The sequence below is a fragment of the Xyrauchen texanus genome, chromosome 8 (genome assembly GCF_025860055.1).
Source record: "Xyrauchen texanus isolate HMW12.3.18 chromosome 8, RBS_HiC_50CHRs, whole genome shotgun sequence".
In the NCBI taxonomy this organism is placed as follows: Eukaryota; Metazoa; Chordata; class Actinopteri; order Cypriniformes; family Catostomidae; genus Xyrauchen; species Xyrauchen texanus.
The window spans coordinates 13,757,384-13,779,293 of record NC_068283.1 but is presented as its reverse complement, the minus strand read 5'-3'; the positions used below and the strand labels follow the sequence as shown (position 1 = coordinate 13,779,293).

Sequence of the window (21,910 nt, the reverse complement as noted above, 5' to 3'; positions counted from 1 at the left end):
GTGCATACAGTTATTGTGAAAGGACACGTTTGAGTGTATACAAGTACAGCAGCAGGGATGAAAGCGAGTCAGGAATCACATGCGTGTGTGGTCTCTGCCTTCGGATCAGTGTACTGAAGCTAAACGCATTGTGTTGGTTGCTCTCAGAGGCACGGCTGACTGGTTCGGGGTCAGTAAGGACGGCGACGCCACACAGAAATGGCAGAGGAAGAGCCTGCGGCACTGCAGCCTCCGATATGGCAAGCTGAAACCTCAGGTGATCCGTGAGATGGAGCTGCCCAGCCAGGACAACATCTCTCTGACCAGCACAGAAACACCACCACCTTTATATGTACCCTCATCTCAGCATGGCATGCAGAAGGTACAGATTGCTACAAATCATTAGGATTTGAGTACCAGTCAATAGTTTGGACACACCTACTTACTCTTATGTGATTTATATTATTATTGTCCACATTTCTGAATAATAGTTAAGTCATTGTAAGCATGAAATAACACAAATGGAAGGATGGGAATGTGAAATGATCACTCTAGAGCTGCAGGAAAATGATGTCCTGACAGTGCTGACTATCCTGGGCTGTGACTTGATTTCACTAACTACGTTTTGTGATTAATTTAATCATGATAGACATTCATTTATTTATTAATGTTGCTTTTCCACACCATTCAAACACTAACATGGAGCCCAATTCTATAAATTTATTGTTTAGTTTACTTTTGTAAAAATGCCGGCAAAATTCCCTGTATTAAATTAAATAAATTACCAAAAGAATAAAGCATAAAATAAAATTAATTACCGAACCTACATTTTTATATATATATATATATATATATATATATATATATATATATAATGCCTTTTCTTTACACACTTAAATTAGCTTTACCCTGTTCTGTAGATGAAAATCAGCTGAATGTCATTCTCAGAATGTTCTACACTTTTCAAGACTAAACAATCAGAACTATTTTTCCAATGTTGAGTTCAACATTTTTAATATTTTAAATTTAATATTTTAAATTGCATTATGACTCTAAAATTAATTTTACATGACAATCAAGTTCAGTTGTCATTAAAAGTTGCTGGAGAAATATACAGGATATAATGCAGTTGTGATGGTGATACTTCAGAGGACAAAAATGAGGGACATCTGGGAGGCGAAATGTACACAATTAGCTTTTTCTCTATGGAAACGCAGATTCCTTTTGTACCTGTAAAAATTCCATATACCTTTAAGGTGCTCTGCTGTGGGATATGACCAAAGCCTCCTGCAGGAGTTAAAAGTAGCTCTTACATTTATGCAAACAGGATCAACGCAGAGGTTTTGTAATTTTGTGAACAAATCAGACCAGAATACAACACAAAACATTTGTAACATCTGAACGAGAGATGTTTATTTTGACGTACCAGTGGTTTTTCCCCATTCATCGGCATAGTTTCCTCCCACTGATGGTCACAAATATGGCGGCTGCATATATATAAATATAATTATTTATTTATTATTAATTTTTTTTAAACGGTGTATCAAGGCACATACAATGAAAGTAAATTGGTCCAATACACAAAACATTATATAAACACTATTTCAAAAGTATAGCCACAATACTTGCATAATACGTGTTAACATGACCTTAGTGTGATAAAATGTTTTACTAACCTTGTTTGTGTAAAGATATCCAGTATTTCAACTCCAATTTTATGTTGATTAAATAGCGGTAAATGTTGGTGTAAATCCCGGAAACTTTTGCATGATGTAAAGGATCCCAAAAAGAGAGCTAACATGAATTTGAGTTTTCTATTTACATAATTTTCTTCTGTATTTGAACAAATGATTGGATGGAACAGTTCCCTCTCATGAACAATGTGGACAAATGCTCAGAATGTGCACTGGCCTACCAATCATAGACATTACTTCAACTTTTATTTTTACGAACAAAATGGCTCAATAAAACGGAAAAAAAAGCACACTTTCTTCTTATCAATATACATAATGAGTGATTTCATTTTTTTCAGTGATGTGTAACCAATCTGTTAACATTTATAAAAAAAATGGGGTTTGGGGTTTCATGATACTTTAAAGATTGTGAGAAACATAAATTCAGTCATGTGTGTCCAAACTCAACTTGTTTGTGTGCACCGTGTTTTTAGTGTCTTATGTTTGATTGTGATCAATCATCCAAGATTTTCCAATTCTTTTGAGAAGGGATTCTTTCAATCATAATTCCTCTGTCAAACAATGCGTTGAAATGCTTCTTTTCAGATTGTGGACCCACTGGCACGAGGGCGTGCATTTCGCATGGTTGAAGAAGTGGATGGCTACAGTGTCCCTCAAACCCCCATCACACCCGGCGCTGCGTCCATCTGCTCCTTTACTAGCTCGCGATCAGGCCTGAACCGGGTCCTTTGCAGACGCAAACGTGAGTCTGTGGCTAAGATGAGCTTCAGAGCAGCTGCAGCACTGGTTAAGGTGAGCACGGCCCTGGGTAGGTTATGCTCAATTAAGTTATTCATTTACCTTGGAGCAAATGTCCGTATGAAATAATATATTGTAGTTTAATCCACAGAAAAAATATATATCCTCTCTGGGTTCCTAAAGTAATCCTGCAAGAGCATTTTACCATATTTTAGTTCATTTCTGTAAAGGCACAGGATGTCCATAGACTTGCTTTACATTAGAAAATAGCAACGCTTGATCAGTAACGCTTTAATGCAGGGCTTAGTGAAGGGTCAACTGAGGAAATTCAAGTTTAAGAGAACCTTTAACAGAGGTCGGAGACGGAGCTGGTATTCAAGTTATCACAAAACAAAGTTTCTCTTTGCATTCCTCATAATTTTAGTGATTTATTCCAAGTAAATCGTTTAATTCTGATTGATTATGTGGTTGTTTATGTGTATTTTCTAGGGTCGCTCACTGCGAGACAGCACAATAAGGCGTGCTCATAGACGCAGCTTCACTCCTGCTAGCTTCATTGAGGAGGATGTTGTGGACTTCCCTGATGAACTGGATACATCTTTCTTTGCTAGGGTAATCAAACCATGCTAAACACATCCGTATATATTCACACACATTACTATGTGGCCAAAAGTATGTAGACACCCAAACATCTCATCCATATGTGCTTGTTGCGTCTGTTTTGGCATTAAGAATAGCAGCTTTAAGCAGCTTTCACTTTTCATGGAAGGCTTTCCACTAGATGTAGGAACATGGCTCAAAATCTGTGTTGCAATTCAAGCCAAAGGTGTTCAGTGGTGTTTTCATGGGGAGGCTGAACTCCTAAACACTAGTCTCCACATTAGAAATCATTTATAGACCTCGATTTTGTCATACTGGAACAGAAAAGGGCACTTCCCAAACTGGTATTAACTGTTGGTAATTAGAAGTGGGTGTTCATATACGTTTGGTCATGAGGTGTTTATTTTTTGTAATTATTAACAAGCCTTATATTTTATTATTCTGTGTGGCCACAGGACATCCTGATGCAGGAGGAGATGTCCACCTTTCATGATGAGGTGTTTGAGTCTCCATCAGACTCCACCATGAAGGACATAGATAGCAAACAGCTGGACGAGTCTGAGCTCACTGGCAGTGTGCTGGACAAAAGCGAATTAGAGAAAAGTCACTTAATGCTGTGAGTTTCACACCACAAGGCATTGGAAGACCTGTAGAAAGAGAGCTATTTTGTTTATACTGCAATTTATGTGGGACAATTTTAAAGGGATAGTTCACCCAAAAATGAAATTCTTTTGTCATTTGCTCACCCTCATGCCTTCCTAGATATGTATGACTTTATTTATTATACAGAACACAAATGAAGGTTTTTAGAAGAATATCTCAACTCTGTAGGTCCATACAATGCAAATGAATGGTGGCCAGAAATTTGAAGCTCAAAAAAGCACACAAAGGCAGCATAAAAGTAATCTATAGGACTCCAGTGATTAAATCCATGTCTTCAGAAGCGATATGACTGGTGTGGGTGAGAAACAGATCAATACTTAAGTCCTTTTTACTATAAATCATATATTTCAGAATGTGAAATAATGCGAAAGGTGAGATTTATAGTAAAAAGGACTAAGTATTGATCTGTTTCTCACCCACTCCAGTCATAACACTTCCATTTTTGGATGAACTATTCCTTTAAATAATCCGACATCAAGCAGAAAATTGTAGTCATGGATTGTAGATGTTGTATGTCTGACACAAGGTGGCGCTAACAGTTCTGTTAAGTGGCCTGGTGGTTTGGCAAATCTCCGAACGGCAAATCGTAAAATATCGGCCTATTAATTGGCTTGACCGAGATATTAGTCTAGAACTATATACAGTACAGATATGGTATATACAGTCTATAATTCTGTCCGTATTCTTCAAACAGGCCTCTAGAGCGTGGCTGGCGGAAGGTTAAAGAAGGAACATTGGCATCCCCTAAAATCAGACTGAAGCAGGAGGTGGTGAGTGTGAATGGTCAGCGGAGAGGACAGCGCATTGCCGTACCGGTCAAGAAGCTCTTTGCTCGAGAAAAAAGGCCGTATGGATTGGGCATGGTGGGAAAGCTGACCAACCGTACATATCGCAAGCGCATTGACAGCTATGTGAAACAACAGATAGAGGACATGGATGACCACAGGCATGAATAATCACATACATTCAATCTCTAACACTTTACAATAAGGTTAATTTGTTAACAGTAGTTAATGCATTAGGTATTAAGAACTAATCATGACATTTTTTTTTTACAGCATTTATTAATATTTGTTAATGTTAGTTAATAAAAATAAAAATTGTCATTGTTAGTTCATAGTGAATTAAATAATGTTAAAAAAATACATTTTTAACCAAGACTAATAAATGATGTAAAAGGATTGTCCATTGGTATTTCCTGTTAACTAATGTTAACAAATTGAACTTTATTGAAAAATGGCAAAATATCGGCCAATAAATTGGCTTGGCCGAGATATTAGTCTAGATGATTATAAATAGGTAGATTTGTTATACAGTATGCTGTCTATAATATGTGTTACCATTTTTTAAAACACTGACAATGATGATAATTTGTGTTGCTTTGTTTTCTCTTGTTTTTCAGGCCTTTCTTTACATATTGGATGACGTTCGTTCACATACTGATCACTATTTTGGCGTTGTGTATTTATGGCATTGCACCAGTGGGCTTCTCTCAACATGAAACTGTTGATTCTGTGAGTACTGCTATGCTTCCTACATTTTCATTGTGTCCCTTGTTCTATTCCTGTTTATAACCATCCGCTGTTTGTTTTTTCTCTCTAAGGTTCTTAGAAATAAAGGTGTTTATGAAAATGTCAAATTTGTGCAGCAAGAAAACTTCTGGATTGGACCAAGTTCGGTAAGTGGTTTCGTGCAAAAGACAGTGGGCATAGAGTTTGAGGAGTGCCTCCAACAGGGTCAGAAATTAAGGGGGGCTCAGGGCAAAAATTCAGCAGAAATACACATTATATATATTCAAAATGTAAGTGAAAAAATGCCGTTGTAATGAATTCTGCTGTTTTTTTATTTATAACATCTGGTAATATTTTCTAATATCCTCCTGATACCCAGCATGATTGCATGTGAGCATTTTCCATTTCCCTTTATGATTTGTAACTAGTAGCACTTAGAATATTATTGTATTTTTTTTGCATGTTTATTGAGCAAATAGTTTTCCTAAAAATGTATGTCCTCATATGGGGACAGAGGGACTAATCTGTGAAATATTAAAGAATACCAAGCTATAGAAAATCTGGTTTTGTTTTCATCAAATTGTTTATGTTTCCAGGAGTGTTGGTTATTCCTGTTTTTTGAGACATTACAGCTGATTTTCTGTGAAGCTGCTTTGGAACTTTGTTTATTGGGAAAATGCACAAATAAAAATTATTTTACTTTATTTGAAAAGTTTTTTCAACTTTGGCAACAAAATCTCTGTGTTCTCTCTTTGCACTGTCAATGTATAAAATTATACAATATAAATTCAGAATCTAAGGAATTGTTATCATTGTCCCATGTTTGAGTGGTCCAAACATCATCTGCAGCCTGAAAGTGTGTGTGTGTGTGTGTGTGTGTGTGTGTGTGTGTGTGTGCACTTGTGAATATACTTTGCTTGATAGTAAAGGTATAGGATGCTCCCTATTTAGTGTGTGACTTAACCTCCAGTGTGCTGTTTGTCTGCACTGATCTCAGAACAGTTCAAAATGCATCTTATTTTCATCTTAACTCCATGTAAAGCCTCTGAAGACAATATTTTCCATCTTTTAAATGTACCCATTGATTCTCAATGGTTTGCATTTGATTCTCAATGTGATAATGCACAGTAAATATAGGTTCTCTTTCATGAAACTCGAGCTACGCATGATCACTATGGGACACCGTCCGAGTGTCACGTGGTATGAAGCCCTTATAAAGTTACAGCAATTTATTAGTTGATGTCGCTTAAGTGACTCTCCCTAGGCAGCTACGTCACGGGCTCCATAAAGGCGCTCGCGTTTACGCAATTGAGTCAGATTTTCTGTTCTTCTGTGCACAAATTGTCTAAGCCCTTGTTTGCCTTTATGGATTCCATGATGTAGCTCCCTAGGGGACGTCGCTTAAAGGGTTAGTTCACCCAAAAATGAAAATGATTCCATAATTTACTCACCCTCAAGCCATCCTAGTTGGATGACAATCGGAGTTATATAAAAAAATATCCTGGATCTTCCAAGCTTCATAATGGGAGTCAATGGTACCTTAGATTTTGAAACCCAAAACATCACATCATCCATCAAAAAAGTAATCCATACGGCTCCAGGGTGTTAATAAAGGCCTTCTGAAGTGAAGCGATGCATTTTTGTAAGGCAAATATCCATCTTTATAAACTATAATCACTGGCTTCCTTGAATGTATAACAGCTTCAGACCACTTGTCCCATAGAGATCATACGCAGCATCTCGTTTCCCTCAGGAAACCAAGATTATGTACGTAACATAGACAATTTTTAAGGGGAAAATAGCCCTATAGTCCACTATAGTGGTCATTGGGTCTAACAGTTTGCTGTTTAGCAATAAATCTACCACATTTTTTAAATGACATATCGGATGAAACTAGAGACTTATGCTTGACTCAAACAGGTTTCAGTGTATTAACTTAGTGAGGTTTCTTACCAGATGTAATTTTGTTGACGTTTCTCCCCAAGACAAACTCTGAAGTGATTGGTGCCATGTTGTTTTGTCACATGACTCCTTTGTAAGTTTAACCCTTTATATCCAGCCTATAGTGTCCTGAATGGTTGGAACAAAATATGTCCCTGAAAATAAAATCCAGGGGCAAAAATTGCCCCTTAATTAAAAAGTTAATTTCTGACACTGGCGCCCACCCAGTAGCTACAGCTGAAATTGTTTTATTACTGTTTGAACATGAGAATAAAACAAATAAAATGTATGATTTTTTTTTATTGTTTATTGTAGTTATATGTTACAAATAGAATAGTGTAGTTATGATTAAAGTAATATCTGATTACTTTTTAAAAACACTGGATGTTATCTTGATTTTTGGAATTTCCATGATCTACCCTTCTCGCTGCATTTTTACATGCTGTATCAGAATACTTTTCCGGTTTTCATGACTATCAGTGTGCATCTTCTTTTCTAAGGTGTTCAAGTGCCAGCAATCAACTTTCAAACTTTCCCATGATATGTAAAAATTGAAATTGACATTGCATTAATTGTGTAACCCCACCCCCCAAGCACAAAAGTGAAACTCTCCCTATGTCTTTAGGCAATTATTAAATATTTCATTAGCATGAATTTCCTAGTGCATAATATAGCATTATCATTGTTATCTTCTTATCAGGAGTCCCTGATTCACCTGGGAGCCAAATTCTCACCTTGTATGCGAAGGGACAGTCAGGTACATGAACTGATAAAACAAAAACAGGATCTGGAGCGAAATTCTGCTTGCTGTGTGCGCAACGACCGCTCTGGCTGTCTTCAGACCTCAGAGGATGAGTGCTCTGTATGTACAAGAGCCATAAACTAGATAAAATCTAGATTTTACATTTGTTCACCCAACCGAGAAGCTGTCAGGCCACTTACCATTCTACGTCTTTCTCCCTCTTGTTCAGAGCACTTTGGCTGTGTGGGTAAAATGGCCCCAGCATCCCAGCGTACCCCAGCTGGAGGGGAAGCACCGGCAATATGGCTCTGTGTGTCATCAAGACCCCAGGTGAGGAAATACTGCAAAATCAGTCAATACTCCTATTAATCATTTTCATATAGCAATCATGTCTAACAAAAGTGCTTACTGTGTTTTTGGTAGGACGTGTATAGAGCCAGCCTCAGTTTCACCTCACGAGTGGCCTGATGACATCACCAAGTGGCCGGTAATTATTGCATCAAAGTGTTGATAGTTTTGTGAAACATAGCTTATCTGCTACTAAAGGAGTACCATGGTATTACAGTTTTGTTTTTGTTTTTTTTATGCACCGTGATGGTTAACTTTGTACCCCTTCTCCACTGTCGTGATGCGATGCAACATGAATTCAGATGAATGGCATCCCGTTCCTACTGTATAATTATTACAATACACAATTACTTCAGACACTGAAATAATATGATTTTATTTATTATTATCACAGGAGTGAATTCATTTAATGAATTAATTACTGGTATGTAATTAAACAAAAGACTTTCACATTTCGTGATGACATAAAGATGCTACATTAAATTCCTGCGGATGTTAAAATATGTTATCAAGACATGTAAATAAAGACTGTGATACAGCTGTTTGTTTGTGGGAACTTTATGCAGTAACATAGTTTATATTTCAAAGAACCATGGTATTACCATTACTGTGCTGTGGTACTGGCCCAGTACTTTTTTGTAAGGGTCTGTTTGCTATACGTTGCCCTAACATTAAACAAAATATTACAGATCTGCACCAAATATAATACGGGGAACCACACCAATCTGCCTCATATTGACTGTACTATCACCGGCCGGCCCTGTTGCATCGGCACTAAAGGGAGGTGAGGACAACTGCCAGTACTGCATCAAACCCTTCAAACAAATGATCATTAAGCAGCCCTTTTACCTGGACTTGTTTAGTTGACATGAATATATACAGATAGTTTTCTGTATTTTCAGAGGGAATGTGGTTTTTTTTATTATCTTTGCAGGTGTGAAATCACCTCGAGAGAGTACTGTGACTTCATGAATGGATACTTCCATGAAGAGGCAACGCTCTGTTCCCAAGTAAGCATCAGTTACCAGAGAAGTTTAGTAATGAATATAAAATGTGTTATGAGTTGGTTTGCATGGAATCTGTTCCTGCAGAATTCCTCAGAAGGTTTCATAGATTTCTGCAGAATCTGTTTATTTGTACCCCCACTCCTTGTGTCTTTTATATTATATTTATACTTTTGATTTTCTTTCTTCTGCAGAACACAAATAAAGATTTTGGAAGAATATTTCTGCTCTGTAGGTCCACACAATGCAAGTGAATGGTGGCCAGAACTTTGAAGCTCCAAAAAGCACAGAAAGGTAGCATAAAAGTAATCCATAAGAGTCCAGTATTAAATGTTATGTCTTCAGAAGTGATATGATAGGTGTGGGTGATAAACAGATCATATTTAAGCCCTTTTTTAGAATAAATCTCCACCTTTGACCAGCCCTGACCAGTATACCGAAATGCATGAAGAATGCGAATTGCAAAAAAAAAAAAAACGTTTGTGCTTTATGGAGCTTCAAAGGTCTGATCACCAATCACTTGGATTGTATGGACCTACAGAGTTGAGATACTACAAATTTTCATCTTCATTTGTGTTCAACAGATTTTTGCCTGGTGTCTATCAACATCAGAGACAATAATGTTGAAAGAAATATCTAATAGAGTATGAAAGTAAATCAAATGCACCAAAAATACAGGAAGATTTATTTTACATTTACTTATTAACATTTACTCTAATATTGTTCCAATCTCACTTTTGAAATTGTTCATTATCTATTGACAAATTGATTATGAAACTGACTAGGGCAACTACCACTAATATACTAATCGGCAAAGTGGGCATGGTTATATGATCTCAAAATGGCCAAATATCGGCCAATTAATTGTCTTGATTATATCGATCTCTCATCACTAAATAAATTGCTCAGCTTAACAAACAAAGCTTAAGTTTACATTAAGTATCATGTAAACATATAAGATGGATGGCCATTTATTTTGCTAAAATTAATCATAAAGAAAACAGTTAATTGTACTATATTTAGCTGATATAGGGAACAATAATGATTATGATATATGATAATAATGATAAAGTCTTGCACATTTGTCAATGCACATGGATTCATTCTTTGCCAGGTCTTTACAGATCTAACCCTCCAATATCAGTTCAGGTCACAAACGAGTGTTCAGCTCTCTGGCCTGTTTTTATGACTCACTCCACACAAGGCTAATGAGGCTACATGAATAGTACTGGAAGATAATTCTACCTTCCCTTAAGTGCTCCGTAATCACCATGAAGGTTGCGATGCTAATCTCTTCGGTATTGGCAAAATCCGTTTTTCATCTGAGAGGGCACACTTTGATTGCCTGTGTCTGAACCATGTGCCAGCATTCAGGGTTTTAACTAGGGCTGCACGAGTTGGACAAAAAGTCATATTGCGGTTATTTTGAAAAATATTGCGATTTGAACTGTTATTACGATGGTAATGTTTTCCACATGTTCTATTGCGAAAAGGCTTCTGGGGATTTCACACTTGAGCCCTCTTAAAAAGAACCAAACTGAGACCTTTTCTCAGTTCAACCACAAACAAATAAATATATAAACGGTGAAAAAAGTCGTCTTCATATTCAAATGTTACCATCCACCGTGTACCCGTTTTTGTCCATTTTGTGATCGGGTCTCAGCCCACTAATCATCATCATTAGTTTTTGAAACACAGTCAACTTGAATATTAGGGAGGCTCCAATCAGGATTTTAACATCCGATACAATCTCCAATTTTCTTAGTAAGCAAATGGAACCGAACTCCGATCACTTCTGTTACTCTAAGCATGAGAGGGAGTTGTGGAGCACAGAACCGCTCTGATTTAATAGACTGGACAGAGCAGCGCAAATAAACTTTGAAGAGAGCAGAATATTTAATTAAATCGCAGCCCTTAAAGACTGTAAGTCTGTAAAAATGTTCATCATAAATCATAAAGTGTTACATGCCAAAGTCTCAAGGCTGAAATCGCAATTCAGTTTATCTTTGGCAATATTTCAGGGTGTTTGCTTAAGATGTTTCTATTTTGGAGATGTTTTCTAATCTAAAGAAATGTCTGCCAGGTGCACTGTATGGATGATGTGTGTGGCCTCCTTCCATTCCTGAACCCAGAGGTCCCAGATCAGTTCTACCGCCTCTGGCTCTCTCTCTTCCTACATGCTGGGTGAGTGACTGGAGGTCTTACAGCTCGTTCACACCAAGAACGAAACGAATCGTTGACATAAAGTTCCATTCACAACAAGAACGAAATGAAAGGAGCACACTGATCATTCGCATGATTTAATGAAAGATACAGTGCAGATTTTACTTGTTTTAATACAAAATAAAACTCATTGACAAGAACAGACTTCACACACTTTAAGGGAGTGATATGATGATACTGTGAATTATGGTATAATAATAAAAACTATTTAGCCTGTACTATTATATCAAAAGAGCCCACCCCTTGTCTGTGTAAGGGTGATTTTTACAAAACCTGATAAGAAAATGTCCTGGTCATATTTAACCCCAAATCTTAATTTTTATTCCCATTGCTTTCAATGATGATTCTCATTACCATAAAATGTTATTACAGTAAAATAAGATGCTGTTGTACTGTTTTTAGTTTATTATTATTAAAATCAGCAAAAATGAAAGGCAGCTGTGAGGGAGTACTACTAAGATGTATAAATAAATAAATACAAAAAATCTAAATTTTGTAATAAGAATATCATAACCATTTTCTTTTGCATTGCCATAATGAAAAAATCTTAATTGCCCCCAAAAAATTGGCTTTATTTTCTTAAAGCAAAATTAACAATTAAAATGTTTTAATCAAATTAATTACATGACATGCTGATTGATTCATCACAATAATCACAATTGCATATGTAATTATTTGCTGAGAGAGGCCCCCAAATAAGCATAGATTAATAAATAAAAAAAAGTATAATAATTCAAATAAATATAATATGTAGGGCCTATATTAAATATAATCATTTATATATTTAGATTTGAATTATATAGCAGTATTGTGAAATATAAACAGATGAGAAAAGCATTGATTAGACAATAAAAACAGCAGCTTTAGAAGTAAATTTATTGTTTGTTTTATTATTTGTTTGTTCTCACAGGATGCATTCTTGCATTCCGTCTGCAATATTTTTAATTGTCGCTCTCTGTAAATGTGAATCAGACGGATGCGTCTCACTGGTTTTCAGCATAGTAAACGCTGCATTTATAGGACATTGTGTCAAAAGTATTTGAAACTTTGAAAATTGCATTTCGAGATCCAGCTCTCAAGAACACGTCCTGTGTGACCAGCTCTCGATCTGTGGCTGTGCTGCTTGTGAGGTTTTTTAAGGTGCGCTGACTGCCCCCTGCTTACTTGGCTTGTAAAAATACATGTACTTCTATGATAGAAAAATACATATTTGACTACAGAATTTACGTAAGGGTCAGGGGGCATTACAATGAACACATTTTGTTTTTATATGATTGATTGCTCTAATGTGTTAAATTAACAGCACTAATATTTTTTGTTTTTTTTTGTTTTGAAGTAAAATAGGACCAGGACATTTCCGTGTCAGGTTTTGTGAGAATCACCCATAATACTGTGGTGCTGAGATATAGCTGGGCTTTCCCAGGGCCCCCTACTCAAAAGAAATCTGAGACAAAGTTAAAACTTGAACTTTTACTTTGAAACGAAACAACTGAGAACTGACAATTCATTGTCCTGAGCTATAAAAAGGGCAACATGTGAGCAATACTATTTCAGTATATACCAGATGCTGTACAAGCTGACACATATGATCAGATAATCTGCTTTAAGAAACAGCTGACACGTGGAGATGCTTCTATTTTGCCTTATGTGATCTCTAGTACCAATTTAAAAGAGTGCTGCTCTTCTGAGAGAGCTGCACTTTGGCTCTTTGCCTTTCTTAAGAAGGCTCAGTAGATTAACGCTCCTGCACGTGCCACAGTCACACACCTTGACAAGCTCTTAGCACCCTGTCATCACACTCTTGAAATGTCCTTGAACATTCTGAGGTTGGAATTTTAGTGGTGTGTGCTGACGCAAGCATCACTATTACTGTTGCTCATACCATTTGAAACATCATGTCACCTATATTGACATGTTGAAGCTGTGATCGCAGAGACTTAAAATATAAAAAAAATAGAAAATGTACCAGACCACGTGTCCTACTGTTACATCCACCATGAGCAGGAAGTGGGAAAAGGGTCCTCTGAGATATAGCTGACCATGACATTATAAAAAAATCTGATGGGGATGATGCAAAGTGAGGACACAACTTTGAAAGACCTTTTTTTTTTTTTTTGACATTGTGACCTCTGCTGAGGACATGTTAAGTTATGTGCTTCCAAGTATAGAGCATGCACCTACAACGTTCTAATGAAATTATACACATTTCCTTTGGATTAAACTTTCCAGTATTTTTATTATTATGAATTTCTTGATTTTTAAAATAAAGTTGACATTTTTTAAGATTGTTTTGTCCCTTATTTCAAGAATCAGTGAAAAATATGCATTCAAATTCATTTAAGGTATCAGAGCAGTTTATAAACAACATGCTTGAAATGTTTTTTCTGTCCCCATCTGTGTTTAAAACAGGATTCTGCATTGCCTGGTGTCAGTATGTTTTCAGATGACGATTCTTCGAGACCTGGAGAAGTTGGCTGGGTGGCTTCGGATATCTATCATCTATATCCTGAGTGGTATCACAGGAAACCTGGCTAGTGCCATCTTCCTTCCCTACAGAGCTGAGGTGCAGACTGCTTCCACACTTTTACACTCTGGATTCAGGGTTGAACAATTCACAATTAAATTGAGAATCCCTTTTAAATTCGATCTAAGGTAGCAAACAATATGCAGAATTGTAATTCGATTTTAAGTTGATTTTAAGAGAATATAATTAAATTGGAATGAAATTCAAAATTCATGTAACTGCTGTATCTTTAAGTTCTAATGCATTTTATTTTTCAGTATTTATAGATGTTTCTAAAATTTTGGACACTTTTAACACTGCGGATATCTAGAAAGTAAATTTTTCCATCTCTCCAGTAGTACATGCATCACACAAGTTTATGTCAGTTTTGTCATTTTCAAAATTCCCACCACAGTGTCTTTTCCGACACATCTCAAATTCGTTTTTTTATAGAATTGCTTTGTGGAAATTTACATTTTGGAAATAATCATACTTGCAAAGGCTAATTCTATAGCTAACATTTTAGGGATCATAAATACACTTAAAAAATATCACTGTTGTTGTGTAATTTGGAAAGATTTATACAAAATATTCCAACAATATAAAAAAGAAATCCAGTAATATATTATTAATAATATATTTCAATATATATATTCCAATAAATATTCCCGCCCAATAAAAACATTCTGCTCACAAGTGATATTTCACTTGAATTTTCTTTTGCTTTCTTCAATCATCACTTGTCTAAAATTTCATCTCTAGCATGCTCTTCACTAAACAAAACAAAAAATGGGGCCAAAATTGTTTGGTGTGGTGGAAATGATGCCTCGATTGTGGGACAGTCGTAATATTCAAAAATGCTATAGGAATGATTTGCGCATAAATATTGAAATGGTTTGTTTATTTCACTCTCGGTTTAGATGATCATAGTTTTAACCATTTAATCATTTGTATGTTATAATGGATTTTCATAGTTTTGAGTCTGGGACATGCAAGGCATTTGAAAAGTACTAAAAGTAAAAAGTGATGGCCTGCCAAGTCGGTTTTAATGAGACCTTTAAATAACAAAAAAGAAAAAGTTGTAAACTTGTTCTGAATTTTGCCCAACCCTGTTTTGTACAGTGATGTATCTACCTATGGCACTGATGGTGTCTATATGTTCACTGTAACCTTGCCTCAACCCCCTTTCACCATCTCTCTGTCTCTCTAGGTGGGTCCAGCTGGCTCTCAGTTTGGCATCCTGGCCTGTCTGTTTGTGGAGCTTTTTCAGAGTTGGCAGATTCTTGCTCAGCCCTGGCGGGCCTTCACTAAGCTACTGTGTGTGGTGCTCTTTCTGTTTGCCTTCGGCCTGCTGCCCTGGATCGACAATTTTGCCCACATCTGCGGCTTCATCTCGGGTTTCTTCCTCTCCTTCACCTTCCTGCCCTACATCAGCTTCGGCCGCATGGACATGTATCGCAAACGCTTTCAGATCATCATCTTCTTGGTGGTGTTTGTGGGTCTGTTCGCCGGACTCGTGGTGCTCTTCTACGTGTATCCCATAAAGTGTGAGTGGTGCGAGCTGCTCACCTGCATTCCTTTCACCGACAAGTTCTGTGAGAAGTACGACCTTAACGCGCACCTCCATTGAGGGAGGAGAGGCGGGGCTTCAAAGACAGAGGGAATTGATTGGTTGATGATCTGCATCTTCCAATCCCCTGTGTATCCACATGAGTTGCACTTTGTCTCTCCCAAATGAAGCCCTTTCTGTGAGCTCGGACAGTATGCTTGTTATTTTTTTTTACTCTTTGCAAGTTTGAACACAATGTTGACCATTATAAGGACTGAGAATGAAGAAGAATGGTTTTAATGCACCCAAAACGTTTTATGTAGTCTGTTGTTAAGGGTGTCTGATAATCATACAAAAACAGGGTCACCCTCGCCCCAAAAACTTTCTTTACACTACAGTGTCATAATAAAAGCACTGGTATAGCAGATGGAGAACACATCTTCTCCAGTTTGGTCGTTGTACTTTTCATGTCAGGGGTAGGTTTTGCCTCAGAATCCAGGGACGAAAAAAACATCTGTACCTTTGGTGCCTTGATAAATGTACCTACTACTGCCATATTTTCATTACACGTTGAGTACTCAAATTATATTCTTTTATTTGTAAGTTACTTCAAATGAAGTAATGGTTTATGATGAAGTAGTGTTTTAGCTACTCAAATTACTCACTTGTTACAAAATACAACTAAAAACAACCTGCACCTCTGATGTCTGTCTTTATTTATATATATAAAAAAATAAAAATCATGCCTACCATGCACTTTCCGCTCTAAACACACAGTAAAAAAAATTGCGAGGTAACCTAAAAAAAATTTTTTTTACCTGTCTAGATTTACCCTAACAAATTAGGTTACACCATGAAAGTAACATTTATGGTTTAAATGAAGTAGAAAATGATTCTTTATATAACTATTGCAGGTTACTAATTTTACATCGCAGTTTGGAGGTAAGTACAGGGTTTCCACAGTTATAGAAAACCTGGAAAAATCTGGGAATATTTAAAGAGTTGTTTTTTGTTTTGTTTGGGGTTTTTTTAATCATGAAAATTAATTGGAAAAATGGTATGAGATCCCATTGTTAGGATGGATACCATGGAGAACATAAAAAGGTTCCCGCATCCTGGAAATCCTGGAAAACCTGGAATTTTGCTTTGCAGTTTTCCAGTCATGGAAAATGAGAATAATACCTTGAAAATAATTATTTAACAAGTATTGATATGGTGCACATTTTTCCCGTTCCAACACTGCTGTAATGTTAACTACAAGTTGTTAAGTTCAGATAACGATGATGGCTGGAACGCAGAATTTTTTAGAAAATGAATTCACACCTGGAGGTGGTAGCGTTATGATGTGGCCTTTACACATTGGTATGGAAATAAATTTTTAATAAAAAAAAATAATACAAATTAAACAATCCGAGTCCGCTTATACCTACGTTACCACATATAGGGCCCTATGATTTCCTCGATGCGGAAAACGTGGATGTAATCACTGAATCCAGTAATAAAAATTGCATTGGTTATAAAATGCAGAATGTCACAGAATTGGACATTTTTGGGATGATAATTAATGGCTGTGTCTCATTTGGAAGGATGCTTCCTCCGGAGGTCCCATTTATCGGCCGCATACGTCATCCAAGCTGTCACGTTTCAGTTTTCTTTTTCTTATTTTTTATCTATTACCAATGCCTTTTATGTATATGCACTTTTGTTAAACTTTTTGCATTCCCAATAAAAAAATATTAATAATAATTTAAATGAAACGAGACAGCCTCGATGACGTATGCGGCCGACAAATGGATCCTTCCAAAGAGACACAGCCAATGTTTGTGAACTAATTAAATAAATCTACAGTGTACTCTGCATGTGCTACGTACTTCAAAATGAATGTGTGAAGCTGGCTGCTCATATGCTGAAAACACCTCATCAGGAGCTTCACGCTGTGTGTGTGTGTGTGTGTATGTGTGTGTGTGTGTGTGTGTGTGTGTGTGTGTGTGTGTGTGGAAGATGACAGTAAGCAGAGCACTCTAAAGCATGCAGCACATTCAGACTATATATTTATTTTAATGAAATCATAGATTTTTTGGGTTTAATAATCACAGTGGGCCATGTAGCAAACTGAGAAACAACCGTCAAAAACACACAAAAGGCTAAATAAAAGCTTTATTTAAATGAGAGAAATGGGGAAAAAAAGATCATGTTTAATGCAATTAAATAATACTAATGTGTTAAAGCAATATCTCACATCTGTGATGTTCCGTTGTGCAGCACTTCATTTGACAAAAATATATCCAGTGTTGTTTTGGATTGTGCTGTGAGGACTTTGAAACATAATTGGATAAAAATAATGCAGTGTTATGTTGGAAAATGTCATTTATTAAAATAATTGTATTTTCATTTATTTGAAAATTAAAGTTTTAAGAAATTCATTTTATTAGACACCATTTTGATGATGACATTTAATTAAACTGGCAAGTACAGAATTAAAAAAAAAAATCACCCTCAAATAACCACAATTTTAATGTCCTCTCTTGTGTTTTTGCCTAAATATTACAACCATATGGAACATCAAATATCCTGGAAAAAGGTGCCTTGAAAAGAGTGGAAACCCTGATGAAATTATAAAGTTTGCTTGTATCCAAAACCCCACAGAAATGAAGCCATCCCACTGCTGTGCATTTAAAATGCACATTGAAAGACTATTGATTTGTAATTGAATAATTGTTTATTGATTAGATACATATGATATGATTAATGCCACGTAGAACGTTTATGGATATTCTAACTGAAGTTTACATTGCATGAAACAAAGTTCAAATGATGTACAGAGAAACTGCATTACAAAACACATTGTCACATGATTTTATTCTAGAGATTACTCAACAGTCCACTGACTACTACTATCCAAGGGTTTATACAGTTATAAAAAAAAATACAAATATTTGACAAAATATCAATTTTAATAGGAATGATATAAGATCCTGATTGCTTTTGAATGGTTGAATTTGTGCCTGAAGAATATTTTTAAGTTCACCTAACAAATAGCTTTTTGGTGATTATGGTATATATTAAAAATAACTACTGTTTTTCAACCAGTCAATCATGAAATGCATCTTGGGCAGTACACAAGAAAAAACATTCCTGAACATTAGTGCTTTGACCTCTTAAAATGAGTGCATAGATAAGTCTCTGGTTCCTTGCTCAGATGGTTGTAGGGCTTTGAGTCCTTAACTATGGGTAGACCTCCAGTCCAGAATCTAAGCGTGATGTCCTTTAACAAGATCTGATGTGCCTTAACCTAAAGCATCTAACATCCGCTGTTCCGTCGTGCATAGGCTTGACCTCCCAGTTGATACTCCATCTCTGTAAAGGCTAAGGTCCCCACAGTGATGGCGGAGGGACCCTTCTCCTTGAAGCCAGCTTTCTGGTAGAAGGGCACCAGGAACTCCTCGCAGACCAGTAGGGCCCTGCGCAGGCCCGGCAGACAGCGCAGGTACTGCAGATAGCGCCAAAGCAGGATGGAGCCCTTGCCCTGCTGCCGACAGTGGCGATGCACAGACAACACGTGGATGTGTACTGCTTGAGAGTCAGGGACATGTGTAGTCAAGGCCTCCTGGATCAGAGGGTCAAATGAAGATTAGAATCTAAGTACATTATAAGACCACTGAACTGCAAAACGTGTGCCTGTTATCTGCTTTGGATGGGTGGTGTGATGTGTTTTAATAAGCTTTATTAGCCTTATATATATCAGCTATATAAAGCTTAACAGTAATGACATTAAAACTATTCAATAACACAAATATGGGCATTATGTTGTGACCAACAATGTTATAGCTTCTTCAAATTGTGGCCCTGTACAAACTCTCAACCAACTTCATGAGGTTTCACTTCGTTAATGGTTGAATTCCTCCATTTCAATCAATGTTTTTATTAATATTATAATTAAAATGTTTGTTTTGTAAGGATGTTGTCACAATGAATATTTGTCTGCAAATTTAATTTCAAGCTTTTACGCATTATTATGAGAAATAAATGCAGTAAAGTCTATAAGGTATCTATTTATTGTGTGCATTTACCACAACTTGTGGGTATCGTTCATATGAGATGTGTGTTTAAATATTTTCAAATGATGCAATATAATTTCTCACCTGTTCAAGTTTCTCTTTGTCCCAGCCAGATCCAATGATGAAGGCCACCAGCTGGCCCTCTTCAAACCACCCAAGAGAAAGTTCAGGACACTGGCCCAGGAAACTGAGTACCTCGTCAAGGGTGAGTGGACATTCTCCGGAAACAGAGACAAAAGCTGCAGAGAGAGAGAGATGGGAGAAATACAGGGGTGAGTCAACCCTCCTTTATCATACGACACAATGTGATAATCCGTAGATCAGCACGGTTTATCTGTGTCACTGCAATCAAATAAGCCTGATGACTAAAATCTACTCTATTAGTGTTCATACCGGAGAACTTGGAAGCGCTTTAGGGAGATTAGTGTCAATTACTAACTCGAATTACCAGTGGTCAAAGTAATCATAATTATATTAAAATGATAAAAGTAATTAAAAAACTATTACTCAAAATGTATACTATTATTATATTATCATATAAATAGTATCTTATTATGCTCTAGATGTGTGTGTGTGTGTGTGTACTATGCTTTATGGGGCACCAAATGTACAATAATGTGTGCTGCAAACAAATACACCATTTTGCCAAATTTAGCCAATCCATCTTTAAAAACGTCACATACTTTATACATAAAACTTATGTAGATCTTATGTCTTGGCCACTAATGTTGAATGTGGTTGCAGAATTAATGAGTGTAGAATATGTTGAAATTAACATTAACCAAGATTAAAAAGTGTTGTAAAAGAATTGTTCATTGATACTTTATGTGAACTAATGTAGTTAACTAATGTATTGTTCTTTGCTGGCTCATAAGTCCAAATGTGCAAAATAAAAGTGCTCTGAGCATAATAAAATAAATAAATAAAAAAAGACAAATGTTTTGGTGTCTTTATACTCTAGTAAATGTAAATCAAAAAATGTTTATGTAAACTTGAATTTTAAATCTAGCTACTAAAAATGTAATCTGGTTGCTATGACAGCAAGCCACTCTTTAACAAGCGCGAGCGCTTTGAATGAGAAGGAAAAGTCCCTAGGGAATGTATGAGGTACATTTTAGGAGAGTTATAATTATGTAAATAGAAAAGAAAATAGATTTTAAAGGTGTACATTTAGTCTAAAACTTTAAATTATATATTAATATAATTATTCATATCATATACTCTGCACCCATCTACTGAGGTACTTCAACTTGGGAATTATCATTCCTTGCGTTTGAACATCACATTTACGGGCAAATTGGCCTCATTTTATTATTATTTTTACATTTCCGTTGAAGCAAAGAATTGTGGGCTGTGAGTGCCCACGAAGGATAGGCCTACGCCTCATGCATCCTCCGAATTCCCGTTAAAGAGGGTCACGTTCAACCCGCTTTTATGAAACGAGACAGCCTCGGTGACGTATGCAGCCGACAAATGCAACCTCCGGAGGATGCATCCTTCCAAACGAGACACAGCCCAAGTTAAACTAATGAGCTAAATACACCTATTTCCTCGAGACATTGTGCCTTCTTCACTGATGGATCAAGTGGGTAAAGTTCAGCAAGCTGTGAGAGCTGCTTAAACTAAATTCAGCACTGAGCTTCTACAGTTTTCTTTGACCCATTCCAAACACACTAGGTTTGCTGACACTCAGACATTTTCAAAGAAACGGCTTACCTTCTCTTTCTATCTCAAATACGCTGATGGCGTCCTGTGGCGTGAGATTACGGAACTCGCTGGCAGGTAATGTGTGTCGTCGCTGGCGTTGAGGGCTGGCAACGCTTAGTGGTGTCTTCAGAAAGAAAGGCTTCAGGAAGGGTGAGCTGACGACCTGCGATGCCATCACACTTTATAACTTAAGTTTTGTATGACAATACTTTTCACAATACGTTTAGCCTCTTTACTGCTGATTTTCCTGTTGTCCCTCACTTTCAAGTTTCAAAGTCACTGTTGTCGTTCCGTTTGTAGATTTGTCCTCCTGCTGTCTTCTGTTTGAATCTTATCGTTCTACCTTGACACGGTCACCTCTCCTCTTCTTTAACCCACCGGAGAGAGAGAGAGGGAGGGCTTGCAAGAGATTTGCTCTCAGGCAGTTTTTTACACAACCAGGGTTACCCAGACATCTAATTAAATAGGAAAGTGATGCTTTGACACCTGGCTGTTGTCCTTAGCAAATCCATTAAAGGGATAGTTCACCCAAAAATGAAAATTCTCTCATCATTTACTCATCCACAAATGAAGATTTTTAGACGAATATTTCAGCTCTTTAGGTTCATACAATATAAGTGAATGATAGGTGTGGGTGAGAATATTTAAGT

The 21,910-nt window shown here is 36.6% G+C and overlaps 2 protein-coding genes across 4 annotated transcripts in view; one reads left to right on the top strand and one right to left on the bottom strand.

Annotated features, from left to right (window-relative positions):
- LOC127648030 (inactive rhomboid protein 1-like) overlaps positions 1-16,186 on the top strand; it is a 58,529-nt gene extending 42,343 nt beyond the window's left edge. For all 3 annotated transcript variants that reach the window (XM_052132596.1, XM_052132595.1, XM_052132597.1), the window contains 15 exons: positions 148-361; positions 2,259-2,465; positions 2,901-3,023; positions 3,467-3,627; positions 4,369-4,620; positions 5,077-5,188; positions 5,278-5,352; positions 7,827-7,988; positions 8,098-8,198; positions 8,292-8,355; positions 8,906-9,000; positions 9,151-9,226; positions 11,304-11,404; positions 13,853-14,006; positions 15,157-16,186. In XM_052132596.1, the coding sequence (XP_051988556.1) occupies positions 148-361; positions 2,259-2,465; positions 2,901-3,023; positions 3,467-3,627; positions 4,369-4,620; positions 5,077-5,188; positions 5,278-5,352; positions 7,827-7,988; positions 8,098-8,198; positions 8,292-8,355; positions 8,906-9,000; positions 9,151-9,226; positions 11,304-11,404; positions 13,853-14,006; positions 15,157-15,576 (2,317 nt within the window). In that variant the 3' untranslated portion in view covers positions 15,577-16,186. The remainder of the gene's footprint in view (positions 1-147; positions 362-2,258; positions 2,466-2,900; positions 3,024-3,466; positions 3,628-4,368; positions 4,621-5,076; positions 5,189-5,277; positions 5,353-7,826; positions 7,989-8,097; positions 8,199-8,291; positions 8,356-8,905; positions 9,001-9,150; positions 9,227-11,303; positions 11,405-13,852; positions 14,007-15,156) is intronic.
- Positions 16,187-18,121: 1,935 nt separating this feature from the next.
- aanat2 (arylalkylamine N-acetyltransferase 2) lies at positions 18,122-21,583 on the bottom strand. Its single transcript, XM_052132636.1, has 3 exons — positions 21,270-21,583; positions 19,638-19,792; positions 18,122-19,102 (listed from the first exon to the last, which is right to left on the bottom strand). Exons 1-3 carry the CDS (start codon positions 21,433-21,435, stop codon positions 18,797-18,799), a joined length of 627 nt encoding a protein of 208 aa, XP_051988596.1. The 5' UTR covers positions 21,436-21,583; the 3' UTR covers positions 18,122-18,796.
- Between the last annotated feature and the right edge of the window lie 327 nt (positions 21,584-21,910).

Excerpts from the sequence above, each read along its gene's own strand:
- aanat2 (XM_052132636.1), bottom strand. The coding sequence starts at position 21,435 with ATGGCATCGCAGGTCGTCAGCTCACCCTTCCTGAAGCCTTTCTTTCTG. Across the intron at positions 19,793-21,269 it reads ATTTGAGATAGAAAGAGAAG|CTTTTGTCTCTGTTTCCGGA; the intron begins GTAAGCCGTTTC and ends CTCTCTCTGCAG. Across the intron at positions 19,103-19,637 it reads ACAAAGAGAAACTTGAACAG|GAGGCCTTGACTACACATGT; the intron begins GTGAGAAATTAT and ends CCTCTGATCCAG.